The sequence below is a fragment of the Epinephelus moara genome, chromosome 14, assembly GCF_006386435.1.
Source record: "Epinephelus moara isolate mb chromosome 14, YSFRI_EMoa_1.0, whole genome shotgun sequence".
Classification (NCBI taxonomy): domain Eukaryota; kingdom Metazoa; phylum Chordata; class Actinopteri; order Perciformes; family Serranidae; genus Epinephelus; species Epinephelus moara.
Genome location: NC_065519.1, coordinates 38959814 through 38978255, shown reverse-complemented (window position 1 = coordinate 38978255; position 18442 = coordinate 38959814). Strand labels below are relative to the sequence as shown.

Here is an 18442-nt window from a genome sequence, read left to right as displayed (position 1 = left end):
GGGAGGGGTGAGCGAGTGAGCCCTGCAATCTAGAATTTGACCACTGATGTCACTGTTTTCAACCCATTTTACACACTGGCCCTTTAAGACTTGAGACTTACTTGAGACTTGCACGTGTGACTTGGTCCCATCTCTGAACATTACCCACCAAACAGCCTGTTACACATCTTGTGTGTAGGCTCAACCCAGCAGTTTGTACAAACATGCAGACCTCCTGACACACACCTCTGTTTACTATAGCTGTATACACTGTGCTCAGCTGGTTCACATTGTGTTGCTGCTGAACGTCTGCCTGCCTGTTCTTCTCAGCTGATTAATGCAGATGGAACTGAGTTCATGGCTGCTACCTCTGTCAGAGTAATGACACAACCACCCCCCCCCCCCCCACACACACACACACACACACACCCACACACACACACACACCTCTGAGGAGTGTCTTGCAATGCATCACTGTGATGATGGAACACAAGCAAACAGGGATTTGCGACACAGACAAACACATGCACAGACACACACACAGACACACACAGACACACACACCATGCACAGACACACACACAGACACACACAGACACACACACACACATAGACATAGCTGTAGTGTGGTGCTGTAGGAGGGGAGGGCGCGATGGTGGGGGAGTTCAGGGGGTGGGGGTGGGGGTGGGGAGGGCAGTTCTCTTCATTTCTAGGTGATTCACGTTTGAAGTGGGCTTGCAAAATTGCTTTATGGAAAGTGTCGAGCGGCTCGGCGGGAACATTAAGCTGGAAGCAGCAGGGAGGCTGGCGTTTCATTAGGGAGCTCTACTCCGCTTTTATTACCCAGATTTGGAGTTTTATGGTTATCATTATTTGCGATAGAATTATTATTCGAATATATCTGCTAGTCAGCTGTTTGGGTTTGGGACACTGGGACTGTATGACTGAATCCATGAGTGGTTTCTCAGGTGATCTGTTCATAGTTAGCCATTTTTCCTCCTCTGTGTGTGCATGTGTGTATGTGTGTGCATGTGAGCTCAGGCTGTAGTCATGCTGTCAGCTCCTCCATCAGCCTCGGCGGGTAAAGCCTCCATGGCGTGGCGGGAGTGGCCGGCGTTGGCAAGGCAGTGCTGGGTGATCTCTGACTGAAGCCTCATCTGCGTCTCCATCAGAAACTCATCCTGCTGATCATACACAAAAACACAACCATCAAAATCTTCAACAGGCACCAGGATCAACATCGTGCCAAAATACTCAAGAAGGGGCCATTCCATATGAGTTCTCTGAGATATAAAATAGAGAGGATTCTCTTTTCTTTCAAAACCATGATAATTCACCCTCCTTCTAACTGATTTGTGTAAAGGGCACTCTATGCTCCTATTGGTCTATAGGAATTTCAAATTTCAAAAATTAAAGGTGAGCATGCCTGAACTATCACTGAGAATCCCTCTTTATACAAAAAACTGTGTGCAAACAACTATGATAAGCACAGGTGGTCGAAGATGAAGCAGGACGTGTGTCTGTAGACTTTGATCAGTGTTTAAAGTAGACAGTTGGGGTAACAATTTACCTTTACTTTCACTTCTGAATTAGTCTGACTAACCTGGGGTCTTAATATAACACAGAAAAATGATCCCAATGAGTTCTGTGCAGTGTGTACAGATTTAAAGTTAGGGAAAAATAGGGCACTGGTCCTTTGACCCATCTACCATCCCAACCTACATGGATCGTCCTTGTCTTTATACTCCCTATGGGGTCGTGACATTAACCACCTCCCATTATGTGTTGTTGTTGAACCAGGAAATGTGTGTGTCCGCCACAACAAAAGATCATAACTTTCCATTGGCACTGCTGGTGCCCCAAGTAATGGGTTGCGAAGAGGTTGTGGTCATTTCATGTATTTTCATGAGACCAGATTGGTTTCTTTCAAGCACTTCCTGTTCCAATGTTATCAAATACTACCACTTGGTCACTGATTTCGTATCCTTTCATGGTGGTATGGTGCACTGTCAGGCAGCATCAGTTAATTTTGCCATCAGGCTGCGTCAATTTGAAATGCCACCGGACAACAGTGTAACTTAAGGAGCTGAAGAGTCCTGATCTGGTGAGTGGGAGGGGAGATGAACGGGTCCAATGATACCAAATGTGTTTGCTTTCCATGTTTGTTTTCTTCTAAACCTAACTATGTGAGTTTGTTGCACAATGAAATACATGTACATTTGATGTGTTTTACTGATGTAAGTTTATTTTGAAAAAGAATATATGCTTCTAATAAGCAGATCCTGTACATTTCCCATGATATCTGAAGTGTATTTTGAAAAGACATAAAGCATGTAACAGCCTTTTAAAACCTTTCTCCTTCAGCAGCTCTTTCCACCTGGGAAAGGTGAATTCGCCAGTCTCATTGCCTTTTTGATTTCATTTTGTGCTTTCTTGGCGACGAGGATTCCATCTCCCGTGATGCTGCATATCATATCAAAGAATGGGACTTTGTTATGCTGCAGTAGTGCAGGCTTTCAAATTTGCCGGGGTAGTAGCGAAGCGCCTCTTGATCCTCTCCTTCAGCTTTTCAGTCTCGCAGCACTGGCCTGGCTCTCAACGAAAATGCTGAAGGCGGGGCTATTCCCTGGTAGTGCTGTATGTCCCTTGCTGGCGAATGTATTTTCAAGATGGCGGAACGTTATGGAACCCCCCCCAAACGATTTACCCGCTCAATGTACAAACAAATCCAAAATTCTCCTTTTATGAGACTAAGTCAGATTATTGGTGGAGGTAATAATACACCAGTGATGACATGTTTATGAATGCAGACATCGATTTTTGCCAATAAACAACTGAAAACACTACACGATGCCCCTTTAAGAGCCAAAGCAACTCGCCTCTTTTTAAGATTGCTGCACGGATTGACATCTACAGTATATTGTTGCTCTTGTCGCCATCTCAGTGCTGCCCTGTTTGGTAAACATACTCAGTCAAGATCAACACACGCGGATTGAAAACACCTGTCCCAAACAGCTAACGCTTCCCTTGTGTTGTGGATGTATGGGCACATGTTTGTAAGTCGGACAATTTGCTTTATTTTGTAACGCTCTCAATAACGGAAAATCGACCATCTCACATACTACTTCGAAAGACAATGCAATAAAACACAAGTCCCCTAAACTGCTGTGGAAACTTTCTGGATACCTGTTGCTCACACTCCTGCTTGATGGAGATGTGCAGCTTAATCCCAGGCCAGCTGTGGGGGATGTGGGCCCAGATCGACACCATCCAGCAGCACTGTTCATCAATATCCTGGCCTGGATAATATTACACTGGGGTGTGAATTCACTACTCATACTGATCTGCTTACTACTGAAGTCGGAAATATGGGTGGGTTTCCTGCTGATTCAATGCAAATATTAACTATACCTGCAATAATGTTGCCGAGCGTTGTGACACTTTCCAAATCTGGACCTCCTATGCCTAACATAGACATGGCTACATGAAAACTCCCCTGCTGACATATTAAAAGTGCATGTCTATAATATGTTCAGACCAGACAGAGCTGAAGGTCGGGGCGAGGGGGTGTTCATTTATGTCAAGGACACTATAAACTGTAAGCAAATTCAGTGGTCGAGTAATAATGACTTGGAATGTGTTGGCCTTAAACTAACTCTCTCTGCCCAAATGTCGTTCACTGTAATTGGAATTAATGGACTACCTTCTGCTAAAATTGTGTTCTATGATAAGCTCAATTCTCTAATTACAGTAAAGTGTGTGATACAAACAATGAGATTATTTTATTAGGAGATTTTAATATAAACTGGAGTGATAAAGCTAAAAGGAAAGAGTTAAAGTGTGTAACAAGCAAATTTGATTTTAAGCAGGTTATTGAAGGGCCAGCTAGGATAACTGGTTCCTCAGAAACACTTATTGATTTGGCTTTCACAAATAGACCAGGACCATAACAGGATTGTCTGACTGCAATATGATTCTGATTGTAAGAAAGCTGACTAATATGAGATTTAATGTGTCAGCCAACAAGAAGATAGAACAGTATAAAATTCCTAATAATCAGTTAACCAATCTGGAGTAGGCAATTAAAGAAATAAATTGGGATGAACACCTTGTGCATAAAAGTATGGATGATGATGGATCCTCCATGACTCAACTCCAAAAAACTATACATAGTTTTATGAGGAAAGTGAAATGCAAACCATGTCAAACACACTATTTACCATGGTTAAATGAAAAATTAAGGGCACTCATGAGGCAAAGGGACCATGTTCTCAAGAGGTCTCTCAAGAATAAAGTGGAACATGAGAGACGTGTATTTACCACACTAAGAAATAAGGTTGTTAATGGTCCCGAATGGCAAAAGCAACAATTAATGGTACTAGTGAAGCAAAAGGAAATGCCAAAGAAATCTGGCAGAACTTAAAGAAACTAAAAGGGAAATCTTATACCATTCAAAAAACTCTTATACTAAATATAGAGGGAAACATGACACGTAATCCAACTACAGTGGCAACAGCATTTAATGCTCATTTTATTGATTCTACAAATGCTCTGACTCTGAATTTCTTCAGATTCAGGGGTTGTGGGGGCTGTTTTCCTTGATTTAAAGAAAGCCTTTGATACTGTTAATCATGAGGTTCTAATAACTAAGTTATCAAAGTTTAATTTTTCTCCTACTGTCTTTAAATGGATAAAATCATATCTTACAGACAGAAAACAATGTGTTCGCATGGATCAGATTACCTCAAAAGTGGTTAAAAATCATGTTGGTGTACCTCACGGTTCAACTTTGGGTCCTCTGTCATTTAGTTTGTTTATTAATGACCTACCTGAAGCTTGTTCACCTACTGTAACTTGTCAGATGTACGCAGACGATGCAGTCATATATTTACATGCAAAAAAACAAGAAGCAAGCAGCAAAGGAGCTATCCACTTCAATGGCCAATATTTCTAATTGGTTAACAAGCTGTTGTTTACATCTGAATGTCAGTAAAACTGTATGTATGTTTTTTTCAAAGTCTGTGAATAAAGATTCAGATCCAGATGTTACAGTAGCAGGGAGAAGATTACCGGTAGTACATGAGTTTAAATATTTAGGCATAGTAATAGATTCACAGCTCACATATAAAACAAGTCAAAAAAGTTGTGAACAGACTAAGGTTCAATTTGGCAAATTTTAGTCATATCAGGAGCAACCTAATGACAGAGGCCTAAAAGTTGTACTTCAATATAATGATTTTTCCACACATGAATTACTGTCTGAACAGCTGGACTCAGACAGGCAAAACTACACAAGAACCGGTAGAAAGACTGTCCAAGCAGGCATTAAAAACACTGGATATTTGCCAATATTTTACTTGTATATGAAATTCTTCTTGGCCTGGCACCCCCTCCACTCAGTGAATTCATGAAACAAAATCAGAACTCATCTACCAGGGGAGTTTGTAAAATACCACACAGAAAAAGTCAGCTTTGGACAGTCAGCCTTTTCCAATCAAGTAGCACACACCTAGAACACTGTACCCACAAACCTCAGGAACATCACATCTCTTAAGTCATTCTCCAAACTAATAGAACGGTGGTTACTGGACAATCAAACATGTTGTCATAATTTGAATTAGTGGTTAAGTCCTCATTTCATTACTGCATGTTAGTGCTTATGTGCTTTTGTATAGTATGTTTTCCTTAATGTGCTTCGGTTTTATGGTTATGTCACTGTCTTGCTAATTGTGCTTGTGTGTGTTTGTTTGTGGCAATGTGCTTTGGTCCAAGCTGTGTTTTATGTTGTACTTTTGTATAGTATGTTCTTAAAGGAATACGCCGACGATTAGGGAGTTATGCTCTCTATCATTTTCATATTGAGACAACATGATCGATATCTTTTTTGTGTCTGTACGTCCAGTGGCTGGGTCTCAGCGGTTAGCACTGTGGCTTAGCTTAGCAAATACAATTGAAGTCTATAAGGGGTCAGTAGCCTACTCGTAAAAGTGAACAAATAAATGTTACAGAAACCCTGAAGCTGGCGTTTCTACACGTGCATTTAAAATAAACATGTTTAAACATTAATTTGAAAAACGAGAGTCCTTTTATTCGTTTTAGAAGAAGTTTGATACACAGAACTATAGCGTGTTTACGCCCTGTGCGGAGGGATACACCGGTGAGCAACAGCTGCAGCTGGCTCTGGGACAGGTACGCTAGGTCACTTGGTAAAAGCAAACAAAGAGAAAATGTGCATTATAAAGTGATATTACTCACTCAACTGAAAGCTGTCCATCAGCTCCTGCAGGCCTCGGTCGTTTTTTCCAGGAAAGCTGTCCATCAGCTCCTGCAGGCCTCGGTCGTTTTTTCCAGTTTATCTTAGGAACATGAATGTTTCAATCACGCCAGGATTAGTAATTGCTGCAAAGTTTTCACTCCTTGTGATGCACTCTCTGCTGCGGTTTGCCTCCTGATGATGATGATATATCTCTAGCCTCCCCAACGATGGTAGCACCGAATCCCATTCTGTGCAGCAAAATGATTCCACCTCCATAGGCATAGGTTGGCAAGCCCAGCAGCTACACCACCAATCCTCCCCTGACCTCCGTCTTCCCTCGGCCCCTTGCTGTTGTAAACTTTACTTTATATTCTTTTTTAACAATGTTTTGAATATAAAGTTTGATATAACTAAGAGGAGAGGAGAGGGGCTCATTTGATTGGTGTGATGTGAATCGGCGGTGTAAAACCCACTTCATGCCTTCTCTCCTCCTCTTTCCGACTTGCGCAGGTAGGAGGGACGGAGGTGGGAAAGAGGAGTAGCGGCGCCAGCGCGCACCGTGTGCCATACTTGCAAAATCCGCCTGGCCACACCCAGTTGGCAAAGCACAGGTGCGCTGCGCCTCCGCCTTGCCCGGTCTGCAAAACTAGAGGCCAGTGTATGGATTTATCTCTTCCTACCCTCCATCTGAATTATGTTCGTCTTAATAGTCACATGTTTGCACTACCCTATTCATGTGGTAAGTTTAATGTTATTATTACAAATAGTAATAGGATGGCAGTAACCATACAAATTAGACCTAGGTGTTGTTCTCAAGTAAGGTCATTATGTAATTAAAACCCAAATGGTTCATGCCGCTGGGATCATGAATATACTCAAATAATTCTATCACAGTCAGCTCATCATATTATAAATCATCTTGTGCATGGTTGTCAATTTGTCCTGAAGGTGGCACTAGCACAAAAGCTCATGGAGTGTATAAGTTGGAAAGTGTTTATCCTCTGATGGGAATATTATGCATCAATTCCATGGCAGCCTGCCCATTAGATATCAACCAATCAATCAACCACTCAACCAATCAACCAATCAATCAATCAATCAATCAATCAATCAATCAATCAATCAATCAATCAATCAATCAGTGTTTACATTTGAAAACCCTGACCTGGCTAATTAGCAGCTAGCTAACAGAAGTCCGCAAAATCAGAGTTTATAGACTGGTGGGTTGACCAAAGCCAACTACAAAAGTCACCACCAAGATTTGCAAAGCAGACATGAGAGAGACTAAATTTAGCACAAATTTAGCGCAAGTGACAGAAAGGCAATTTGAAGTCCCCGCACCACACTGCAATAACACATTTCTTGTGTTATTGTATTATTCATCCTCTGGGGAACATGAATGTCAGACAGACTGACTGAAATCGCCAACCTTTGGTATGACAAACTCTCCCCCTGTGATCTTCGTACACCTCAGACCTCATTTATCTGTAATGCTCATTTCACTCCAGAAGTTCCTTTGGGACTATATATTGTGGTATACTTTTATGGTGCCTACTTTCAACCTATCTCTACTTCAGTTAGTGACTTCCTACAATTGGGCAAGCTTGAAAGAATGTGCCTTATGGCTCCTTACATTTGTATTCCCAGTTATTCACAGACAAAAATAAAAAACAAACTCTGAACAACATAAAAATCAGACCATAGCTGCACAATTTTGCCAAACAAAATGTGGATGAGAGGATATGAAGAAGAGAGGAATGGAGAAGTGACAGAAGAGACAAATGAAAGGATGGAGAATGAAAGGACAGAGCAGAGGACAGGCAGTGTGCTGACTCCTGGCTTGCTGCTGGTCGCCAGAATCACTGATGCACTTTCCCGCCTCATAAATTATCACTGTGATGACGGGTGTGATGCTGTCAGGAAAGCCCAGCATCCCAAAAACCAACAGCAGCAGCAGCAGCAGGTCTGGACGGCAGCTCAAGCCAGCCTCTCTTTCTCCTGTCATCACTCTCTGCTTTGTCTTTTTAAACACATGGTAATAGATTATGACGCCAAGACCAGCAACTAAAAAAATAAATAAAATCTTGATAGCAGTGGAAAATGCACACTTAGCAAAGGGAAAGAAGCCTGAGTGGACCTAAGGTGCGATAAACAAGTGCCACCATCATTCAAACACCTGTCAATCAAGCAAACACCCTGAAACATATTTCTCTTTAAATATCTTCTATATAATAATATTTATCATCCTATATTCTTAAATAATAAACAAACAAATAACCATGTAGTGTGAAAGAGGTCAGACGTTTTGTAGGTGAGACTGAAAATGGGGACATTAAGTTCCTGTGCCAGAGCCAGAAAAATGGCAATGAAAACAATCACAACAGTGGATGGAAAAAAGTGCTTTGAGTAGTCAGTCAAAGTAGTCAGATGACAGGAAAGGTGCTATACAAGGGCAGGTACTCACAGAGTGCAGCGACCATACACTGCAGACCGCCTCTCCACTAGGCAGCCCTGCCCTTAAATATGCTTAACTTTGGGCCTTAATAAAATGTGAACAGGAGAGTTATATAAACATTTGCCTCCTGCACAGTTGTCATGAATGTTGAAATAAGCCATAGAGACATTTGTTTTATACCAGAATGTGAACATGTTTATTTCTGCTGTAAAGTTGGACATTTTAACATGGTGGTCTATGGGGATTGACTCTGTGTTGGAGCCAGCCTCAAGTGGACATTTGATGAACTGCAGTTTTTGGCACTTCTGGCTTCATTTCTCAGCCTTGGACGTTGCTGCCAGGGTTGGACAAATTTCACTTTCCTCAGGCATAGTTTGCTTTGCAGTGCAGAAGCAGAAGCGCGGACTGATCTAGCCCAAAAAGCAGCTCCCGACCAGCTGTAGGATGTTTGGAAGAATTTCAGACATCAGAAGCTTTGGTTGGCTGTGATCAGGCTTACGCACAGAGGCAGAGCCACAAGTCGATTCCCCAAGGTTAGTGCTTTTTATCCCACTCAATCATAGAGTGTATGCCCAGCTAGTTTGTTGGTGCTGCTACCTTGCTAACTTGTGTATGTGTGTATGTGAAAGAGAGAGAGCGGGGGAAAGAGAGGGAGACCAGGGAGGTAGTTAAACTTGGACTGACCCATTTTTTTGCATTAGTTGACTCTTAAGCTCTTTTTGGCACGTCTGCCTCTACACTAAAATGTAAAATGCATTTGCTTAAATATGCAATATTTCATAAATGATGTATTTGGAAAGCAATTTGGAACAGACACAGTATAAGCACTGGTTACCAGTAACCTGCCCAAATAATCTGTTTTATGGGAAATGTATTTCTTTTGCAAACAGTATTAAATTGGTCCTAAGTGTGAATGTGAGTGTGAATGGTTGTCTGTCTCTCTGTGATAGTCTGGCAACCTGTCCAGGGTGTACCCTAGGAAATGAATGTCTCTACATTATTGTGAACCATACCTCCGCTAGTAAACAAACTTCTACCTGCCTGCAGCCCTGGAGCTTTCAAACAAATCTTTATTGACAACTGTCAAGAGCCACAACAGTCTGCAGTGGCAGAAGAACTATTTTATTGTCTATTATACACGCTGAGTGAGTGCACTCAGGTCGTGGCTTGTTGTGGCACAGTGTGAGCACATAAATTATGAGCTTTGGCTTTACATTGTAGATGATTTACTCATACAGAGGGAGTTGAGGTTAAACAATACCATTATTTAAATGGGCTCAAATCATACAGTGTATACCCAGCTTAACATATTTGCCATAATAACTTGAGTTTATAGTTTTCAGCTGGATCCATCGCCGTCAAGTGGATAAAAAATGACAACCACCCAACCCAATGAATGTATCCATCCATCCATCCACTATCAACATCAATCTGAGAATAATGAATATAAAATGTACATAACAACTCAAAGACATTAAAATATTAACTTTTTAAAAATGGACCATTCACTGACGGCTGCTGGAGATCGTTGTTTGCATGATTCTGTTTCAATAGATCTAAAATAGAATAGAACCATAATAGCTAGAGCATTCATTCTTTTAGCAGCAGAAAGTTTCGGCTTCTGTCTTCCCCATCGTCATGTCATGGTCTTACGTTACCTTACCTTACATGCCATACGAACGTAGTATTTTGCTGTAATTATGCTGATATTTTACTGTAATGGCTGTGGGATATCACTGTTTCTATAATCCTGTATACATATATGTATATTCATTCATTCATTCATTCATTTTCTAACCGCTTCATCCTCTTGANTAGATTGAAGATTCATTCATTTTTGCAGCATAAAGCTACGGCTTCTGCCTTCCTTCTTCAAAACATTTGTTATAATTTTTTTAAGAAAAAGACTGAAGTTAAAATAAAAATCTTTTGTTCAATCTGTGGCCTCTGTGGGAGCCCCGACCCCCCATGATGCGAAACACTGCCATCTTCCCTTTCTGTTATTAATAATAATTGGCTATTTCTTAACAGTAATAAAACCCCTCCAGCTGCCTTAAAAATGAACCTTTCTCTTAACAAAATACAAATTCTCAACTTTCGAGCTGCAGCATGCTCATCTCTATTCTCCTCCCTCCCTCCCTCCCTTACTCCCTCCTTTCTGTTCACCTCCCCCTCCTCCCTTCAGTGGCAGCAGTCTGCAGCAGAGCAGTTAATAAAGAGATTGATTATCGGCCTGTCAGGAAGTGACAGTTGGACAGGGCTGCTCTGCGTGAATGACAGAGGGCACGCTCACCACGCAGCAGCCCGCCTGACACACACACACACACACTCTTTCTCACACACACACACACACACACACACACACACACACACACACAGATGCTTTTGCCAACACCAGGGGTAGGTGAGGTGGTGGAGGAGGAAGATGTGGGGGGCTGGATGGGTGAGAGGTAGGCATGTGGAGAACAGCAATGCAACCTTCTGCTGGTGGAAGTTTGGAGGTTTTTCCTAGTGTGTGTGTGTGTATGTGTGTGTGTGTGTGTGTGTGTGGTGGTGGTGAGAGGGGGAGTCAGAGTTCACAGCCACTGCCTTCTGGAGAGAGAAAAAAGAGGGATGCCAATGATGCCATACAACGGAGCCAAAAGGGTCAAAGAGACTCAGGAACACAAGTTCACCCACACACACACACACACACACACACACACACACACACACACACACACACACTCTGTCCACACCAAACTACCAGAGATAGCTCTGAGCTGTGAAGTGGTTTTGGTGTAGTGGCAAAAGTTGAATTTGCTGATCATGTTACCTGCTGAGGATGTTTACCTATATCATTTATTTATCTATTTATTTTAAAAGCCTCTATAAAACAATGAATATGTGTTTCGGAACGTCCCAAGTACTCGCAAATGACTCTTTATTATCACAATCTAAGAGAAGGAATCTGCCAGCTCTGTCTCCAAAATATATACAACTAATTTCATGCAGCAAGTACATTTGAAGGAAATGTAACGAGTGAGTTATATTTTGTGTTACATAATGAGGGAATGTTGCTCATTAACGTAGTTGGCAAGTCACAAAAATCCTGACACCAAACGTATCAGCTAATATATTTAAAGACAACAGATTTCATTTGTTTAATCTCAAATTAGGCAATTTTGTAACACACTATCCACTCACAGTGACTGCAGCATTGTTTTCTGTTATCATCTTTAATATATTCTTTTTCTATTTATTACTTGTCGTTCCACTAATGTCATTAACCTTCTTTCATACCCTTGTGGTCTGCAATATATATAGGCAAAACCAGCCGCCAATTCCGGACCAGAATCAACAAGCATAGAAGTTCTATTCACAGAGCTGATCCAAAACCTGCTGTAGTTAGACACTTCCAGTAGACCAAACATTCAGCCACTGTATTCAGTTTCTGTGGCACTGTTGTTAACCTCAGCCACAGACATACAGATCTGGAAACAAACCTCCTGCAGTGTGAAAGTAGATGATCTCTCTTCTCAAAACTGAACAGCCTTTAGGTCTGAATGAAACACTTAATCTGTCTTGTTTTTTATAGGCATCTGCATGTACCAGCATGGCCTTGTTGGACATACTTTGTCATATTTTGTCCTTTCTTTTCTATCATTTTGTGTTTAGTTGTGTTTTTTTGTAAATTTGTATGTTTTGCTGTCACATACTGGTGTTTGAGGATGTTGTGAATAGTGATTGAAGTTGACCTTTTGAAGACCACCATTATATCCTAACAGACATTTGTGTGAAATTTTGTCATAATTATTTATTATGTACTTTTGTGGCAAAAACATGTTTTGTGAGGTCACAGTGACCATAACGTTTGACCTTCTCCCTTCAAATTTTAATCAGTTCATTCATGATTCCAAGTGAACATTTCTACCATTCCTACCTACCTACCTTGTTCACAAGAATGCGACCGATGAGTTCACAGTGACCTTGACCTTTGACCTTTATACACCAAATTCTACTGAGTTCATCCTTGATTCAAAGTGAATGTTTGTGTCAGATTTGAAGAAATTCTGTCAAGGCATTCTCAAGATATTGCATTCACGAGAATGAGACGAATGCAAGGTCACAGTGACATTGACCTCTGACCACCAATTTGTGAGTGCAAGTGGATGTTTGTGCCAATTTTAGAGATTCCCTTAATGTGTTTTTGAGATACCATCTTCAAAAGGGCGCGACAAATAAGGTCACAGTGGCCTTGACCTTTGATCATTTACACCAAATTGTAATCAGTTCATCGTTGACTTCAAGTGGATATTTGTGCAAAATTTGAAAAATTTCCCTAATCTTTTTGAGCTATTGTCCATCCATCTTCTAACCGCTTCATCCTCTTGAGGGTCGCGGGGGGGGGTGGAGCCTATCCCAGCTGACACTGGGTGAGAGGCAGGGTACNGGAGCCTATCCAGCTGACACTGGGTGAGAGGCAGGGTACACCCTGGACAGGTCGCCAGACTATCGCAGGGCTGACACATAGAGACAGACAACCATTCACGCTCACATTCACACCTACGGACAATTTAGAGTTATCAATTGACCTAATCCCCAATCTGCATGTCTTTGGACTGTGGGAGGAAGCCGGAGCTGGAGATATTCTTAATTGATTAATTGTATTTATATGTTTTTTTGTTTTGTTTATGTTTTTCGTTTTTTGAAATGAATGTGTATGTAGGCTCTTGATCTTCACTAAAATTCATTTTGTAATTAAGTTCTCTCTGTTGTGGCAGTGTGACTTTAAGTTATCGTCTGCTGTTTAACTATCTAATTTGTGTCTCTTCTTAGTTCACACTGTGCAAGGGTGACCAAACTATTCACTCTGTAAAGTAACTATACTTTTATACAGATAACCTTAAAACACGAGAAGTAACAGCTGTAAACAGAGACTGTAACTTTTCAAAGGATTAAAGAAGATATAGCACTGAATGAATTGAATTAATACGCAGTAAAACTTATTCTGTGCACAGAACTTCATACAGTACAACAAAAGCATGTGGTTGCGTTTAAGAAAAAAGAACAGGGTTTGACTTTCCAATCTTACGGGACGCGAACACACACACACACACACACACACACACTCATATATACATGCACAAACAATGCCATTATACCTGGCCTTCTATAGCATCAGTGGCAACAGGCAAAAGCTTATCTGCCACCTCTCCCACCTAGGAGTTGGTGATTTTCCTTATTTGTCTGCGTGTCATCAAATCCCTTGTGTGAAGCCAACCCTGCAATTAATGTATCCACTAACAACTATTGTGTGTGTATCAAAGCCTGATACAACTTCTTCCTCTGGGTTTGTTGTGTGCAGCATGTTTTGGGGTATATCAAGGGTATCAAAAAAGTAATCAGGTGCATCCTAAAGTCCCCAAACATGTTCATAAAATGAAAATTTTAATGCACAAAATCCATGATGGCTGACTTCCTGTAAGGAGGAGGAAAAAAAGAATTTCCACCTCTCAATCATCTGTAGAAACCAATGAACTTGAAGCTGAGAGCCACAGACAGGGTAGGAAAGTCAAAAGGTACTGAGAGCTTAACATATGCACTGGCCTTTTTTTGTGTGTTTAAAATTTAGCAATTTAGACCCCCCACACAGACTATGGCCTTAGTTTGAACATGGGTTTTGAGCAGTTTACTCAAGGAGTGATTTTTCTTTTTTAGACTGTTTCATTTATACCTAACCACCGATTTTCACCTGGTAGGCCGGTAAAATAAAAAACTAATAATAAAAAATAAATGCACTACATTGGTACAACACCGCAAATCATTTCGTACAAACGCACGTGGTTACGTTTTGCCAACACACAATACGGTTGGGTTTAGGGAACAGGGTTTGGCTTTGCAATCTTACAGGAAGCAAACACCGGCCTCCCAGGTGAAACTCAGTGGTTCTTGGACCCATCCACTACGTCTCCCACCCACCCTACTCAGACTTCTGCCACCTTAGCTGTCGTTGTGGTCTAGCCTTGTTTCCCCCTGCCGCTGGGTGCCACCTCACAATAACAGCGACTGGCCGTCTATCATGCCGACATGAAAGGACAGCTTTTTTCTCTGCGTCTGATGCCAGAAGTCACTGACAAAGCACCAGTTTTCGACGACTTCGTGAGTGGGACCAGGTTGGACTTTAGGGTAAGGAGCTCTGGACCTCATTGTTTTCCCGGTTTGTAGACATTTTTGGCTGCTGTTCATCCTCTTTGAGTTAGCTGTTAACTGCTAGCAGCTACTTTTTAAATCTCCTGCAGTGGGCCGCATGCATAACCAGAGTTGGGTAAGGGTTACTTTAAAAGTAATCAAAGTACTTTACCGTATTACTTTTTAAAGTAACCAAGTTATTTTACTGCGTTACTCCCTGAGTAAAGTAACTCAAGTACTTTTAAAGTACTTCCAGCGTTACTCCCTGAGAAGAGTAACTCAAGCACTTTTAAAGTACTTTTGAGTATTCTACATTTCCTATTGGGCAATGGACCACAGGGCGCTAAGCCTACATTTTTTTGTCTCCAAAATTAAAGTTATGGACCACTTGCCCTTCACTGAGATCCAATTCTCCCATCACAGCCGTCACTTTGACCAGTAGAAACACAGAACGATCTGCTGCCGTAGACAACTGTATGACAACAACACCCCAGCGTTTTTAATATTTCCTCTAGGGATGTTACCACACAGAGTAAAAGGGGGAAATGATGGTGTGAAACAGCAGAGGCACTTTGTCAACCCGCTGAGTTAACGTTACTGTCATTAGCATCAAGCTAGCAAACAATGGTACATCCTCACGGTTGGACATAAAGTAATAACATTAACAAATAGCGGCGGGGCTTTTATTCACCACAGCTGCAGAGGCTCCCAGCTTCATTTGAAACAGACTACATTATAGACGCTCCGTTATTTATTAATCCCTCTGTGTGTTTATATATTTACTGTTTATCCGCTCCGTTGTCTTTGTAAAGTTAACACATCGCACCGTCATATCAAACTCAACACTTCCTGAATTTCTTTCAAATTAAAAGCCACTTATAACCTCGGCTGAGAGAATCCCTCCATTTTCTAAATAGGCTTTTATTGGGAAACATTTGTAGGAACTTGGTTGTGGAGGATACAGGAGCTTGAATGTTAACGTACGGTGCTTCAAATGTAGCTCCTGCCATCTGCTGACGCTTTTAGGTGACTACAACAACATGTCGGCTGGCACATGAACAGACACAGTGACTCAAATAATAGTAAAAGTAATAAAAATAGGACAAGAATAACCCCATGACATCACACACGTCGTGAAAGACGACCGGGGATAATTGGTGAGTACCATCATGTAGTGTGTCTTGTCTGTCGGCCAAGTCACAGCACGATTTTATGACTCCACAATCGTGTAATGTGACATAGTGACTTTCAGAACGGGCAGAAAAGTTGTGTAGCGTGTACCAGACATAATGCAAGTCCTGAGTCTGATATATGTCTGTCAGCGAGTCCTCCTCCACCTTTTTTTAGACTCCACCGTAGACAACGGCAGCATTTCTCCGACCACGTAGCGAGCCACAAGCTCCGTGGCTTCTTTCAGACTGATAGGTTTAACGTTATCTCCGTTATTAGAACCAAACGACAGCCGTTACTGTTTCGGAGCTGAAGGACCAGCGTTCTAAAAGTAACAGAAGTAACTGATGGCATGTAGAAAATGTACTCAAGTATTTGATTACTCAAACAGCAAACTAACACGTTAGATTACTTGTTACTGCAAAAAGTAATCAAAGTACTCTAACGCGTTACTTTGTAACTGTTACTTTGTAACTGTCACTTTGTAGCGCGTTANAGTAACTGATGGCATGTAGAAAATGTACTCAAGTATTTGATTACTCAAACAGCAAACTAACACGTAATCAAAGTACTCTAACGCGTTACTTTGTAACTGTTACTTTGTAACTGTTACTTTGTAGCGCGTTATACCCAACTCTGCGCATAAGATGTTGTCAAAAGGTTACACCCATGCCACCCATGATCCCATCCTGCTGGCTGTCCGATTCATACTACCTCCGATGCCGCCTTAAAGGCAAGACAACTCTGTCCCCCCTTTCCAGGACTGTACCTTTTATACAGTGAGGTGGCATACCAGTGTGACATTCCTGCCTTGAGCAGGCAGTGTAAAAGGGGCAAGGGTTAGAATGAGTCAGGGGGCCCAGAGTTCACGAGAAATAAAGATATTTATTGTGTCTCATTATCAGTGTTTTTAATTTGACTGTGTTTCAGAGGAAAGCCTTTAATGAGGACAGACATTTATAATCATCAATCTGACATTCTACTGAATTCAGCTGAGTTCATTTGGCCTTTCATTGTCGCTGCTTCTTGATGTGTTTCACCCCTTGCTCCCAGCTGTGCTCCTTGCATTAAAAAAAGGTTTATTTGCAGAGTGTCCCACTTTATTTCCCATGTTCTTATAATTTTGGCTTGCTGTTAATAATAGTAATTTACTATCTGATTCCTTCTTGTACATTTTGATGTGAAAAATCACTGTACATCTCATGGGAAAGTCTTGCTGTAGAATCTTACTTCATAGGATAGAGGTGCCAGACTTTCAGCAAAGCAAAACTAATTTACTGATTTCACTAACACACACACACACACACACACTCTGTCCCCTCATCCACACTACATTTTTTTGCACTTGATCAGCAAGTGGAACAATCAATACCTCTTGTGGACTGCTGAGCCTCGTATCAAGATGTTTTTTTTTTATCCCCCCCCCCATCTTTCACACCCAGAGAGAAGAAACAAGAGTGGGGGTGTAGGAGGAGGAAGAGGAAGAGGAGGAGGAGGAGGAGGAGGGCGGGGGGGCGGAGGGTTGGGGGGTGGGCGAGACGCAGATGGACAAGTGCTTTTACGGCTGAGTCTTCCTCTGGCTCAGTGCCATGGCCACAGACTCTCTTTGTTTGCCCGGCTACTAAACTAATAGAGATAAAGGCAGGTTCCTGCTGGCCCTGATTTAGAAAATCATTAAGGAATATAAACACACATGGGAGCGGGTGTGTGCGTGCGCGCACACACACACACACACACACACACACACACACACACACATAAACACATATATTTACATCTACACATGTAAATATTTCAATGTCTGCTTTCTGCAACATCAGTTCAGAATACAACTCCAAATGACACACACACACACCTACACACACTTCCACACTTTCTGTCAGTGCTGAAATTCCAAACTAACTGTTGTTTCCCGACTCGGGGCCAGGGGGAACTCCCTCTCTGTCACCACACAATTATGTCTTTCTCCACACTCTCCTCCATTTTCTGCTATGTCAAAATTCTAATGTGTGTGTCAAGAGCCCCAGTTGACTGGTTGTTACATGTGTGTGTGTGTGTGTGTGTGTGTGTGTGTGTGTTTGCCATCACTATATTACTTTATATACTTTGATTCCCAGGAAAATTTAAAAAGGAAAGATTCATTGTTTTCCTAAACTGACATTAAAGGTTTAATCCCGAATGTTCTAACCACATAAATATCGGGTCTATTCATCTATACACATAGTAATAGATAGCCTATAATGATAGAATGAATATAAGTTGGTTTTTTTTGCGTTTTTTGTGTTGCATAACTGATGTGAGGAATTGTTGTTAAAGCAGCAGTTGTGAGACATTTACCCTGTCATGAGGAGTCACATATCTCTTGCTTCATGTTTAGGCGTCAATAGAGAAACCACTGCTTTAAAGATTCA

General features: G+C 41.5%; 1 protein-coding gene across 4 annotated transcripts in view; it reads right to left on the bottom strand.

Annotated features, from left to right (window-relative positions):
• Positions 1-697: 697 nt before the first annotated feature.
• Positions 698-18442, bottom strand: part of si:dkey-288a3.2 (protein phosphatase 1 regulatory subunit 37) — a 119060-nt gene continuing 101315 nt past the window's right edge. For 3 of the 4 annotated variants that reach the window (XM_050061977.1, XM_050061976.1, XM_050061979.1), the window contains exon 13: positions 698-1163. In XM_050061977.1, coding sequence (XP_049917934.1) covers positions 1017-1163 — 147 coding nt within the window. In that variant the 3' untranslated portion in view covers positions 698-1016. The remainder of the gene's footprint in view (positions 1164-18442) is intronic. The other variant, XM_050061978.1, reaches the window with a different exon arrangement.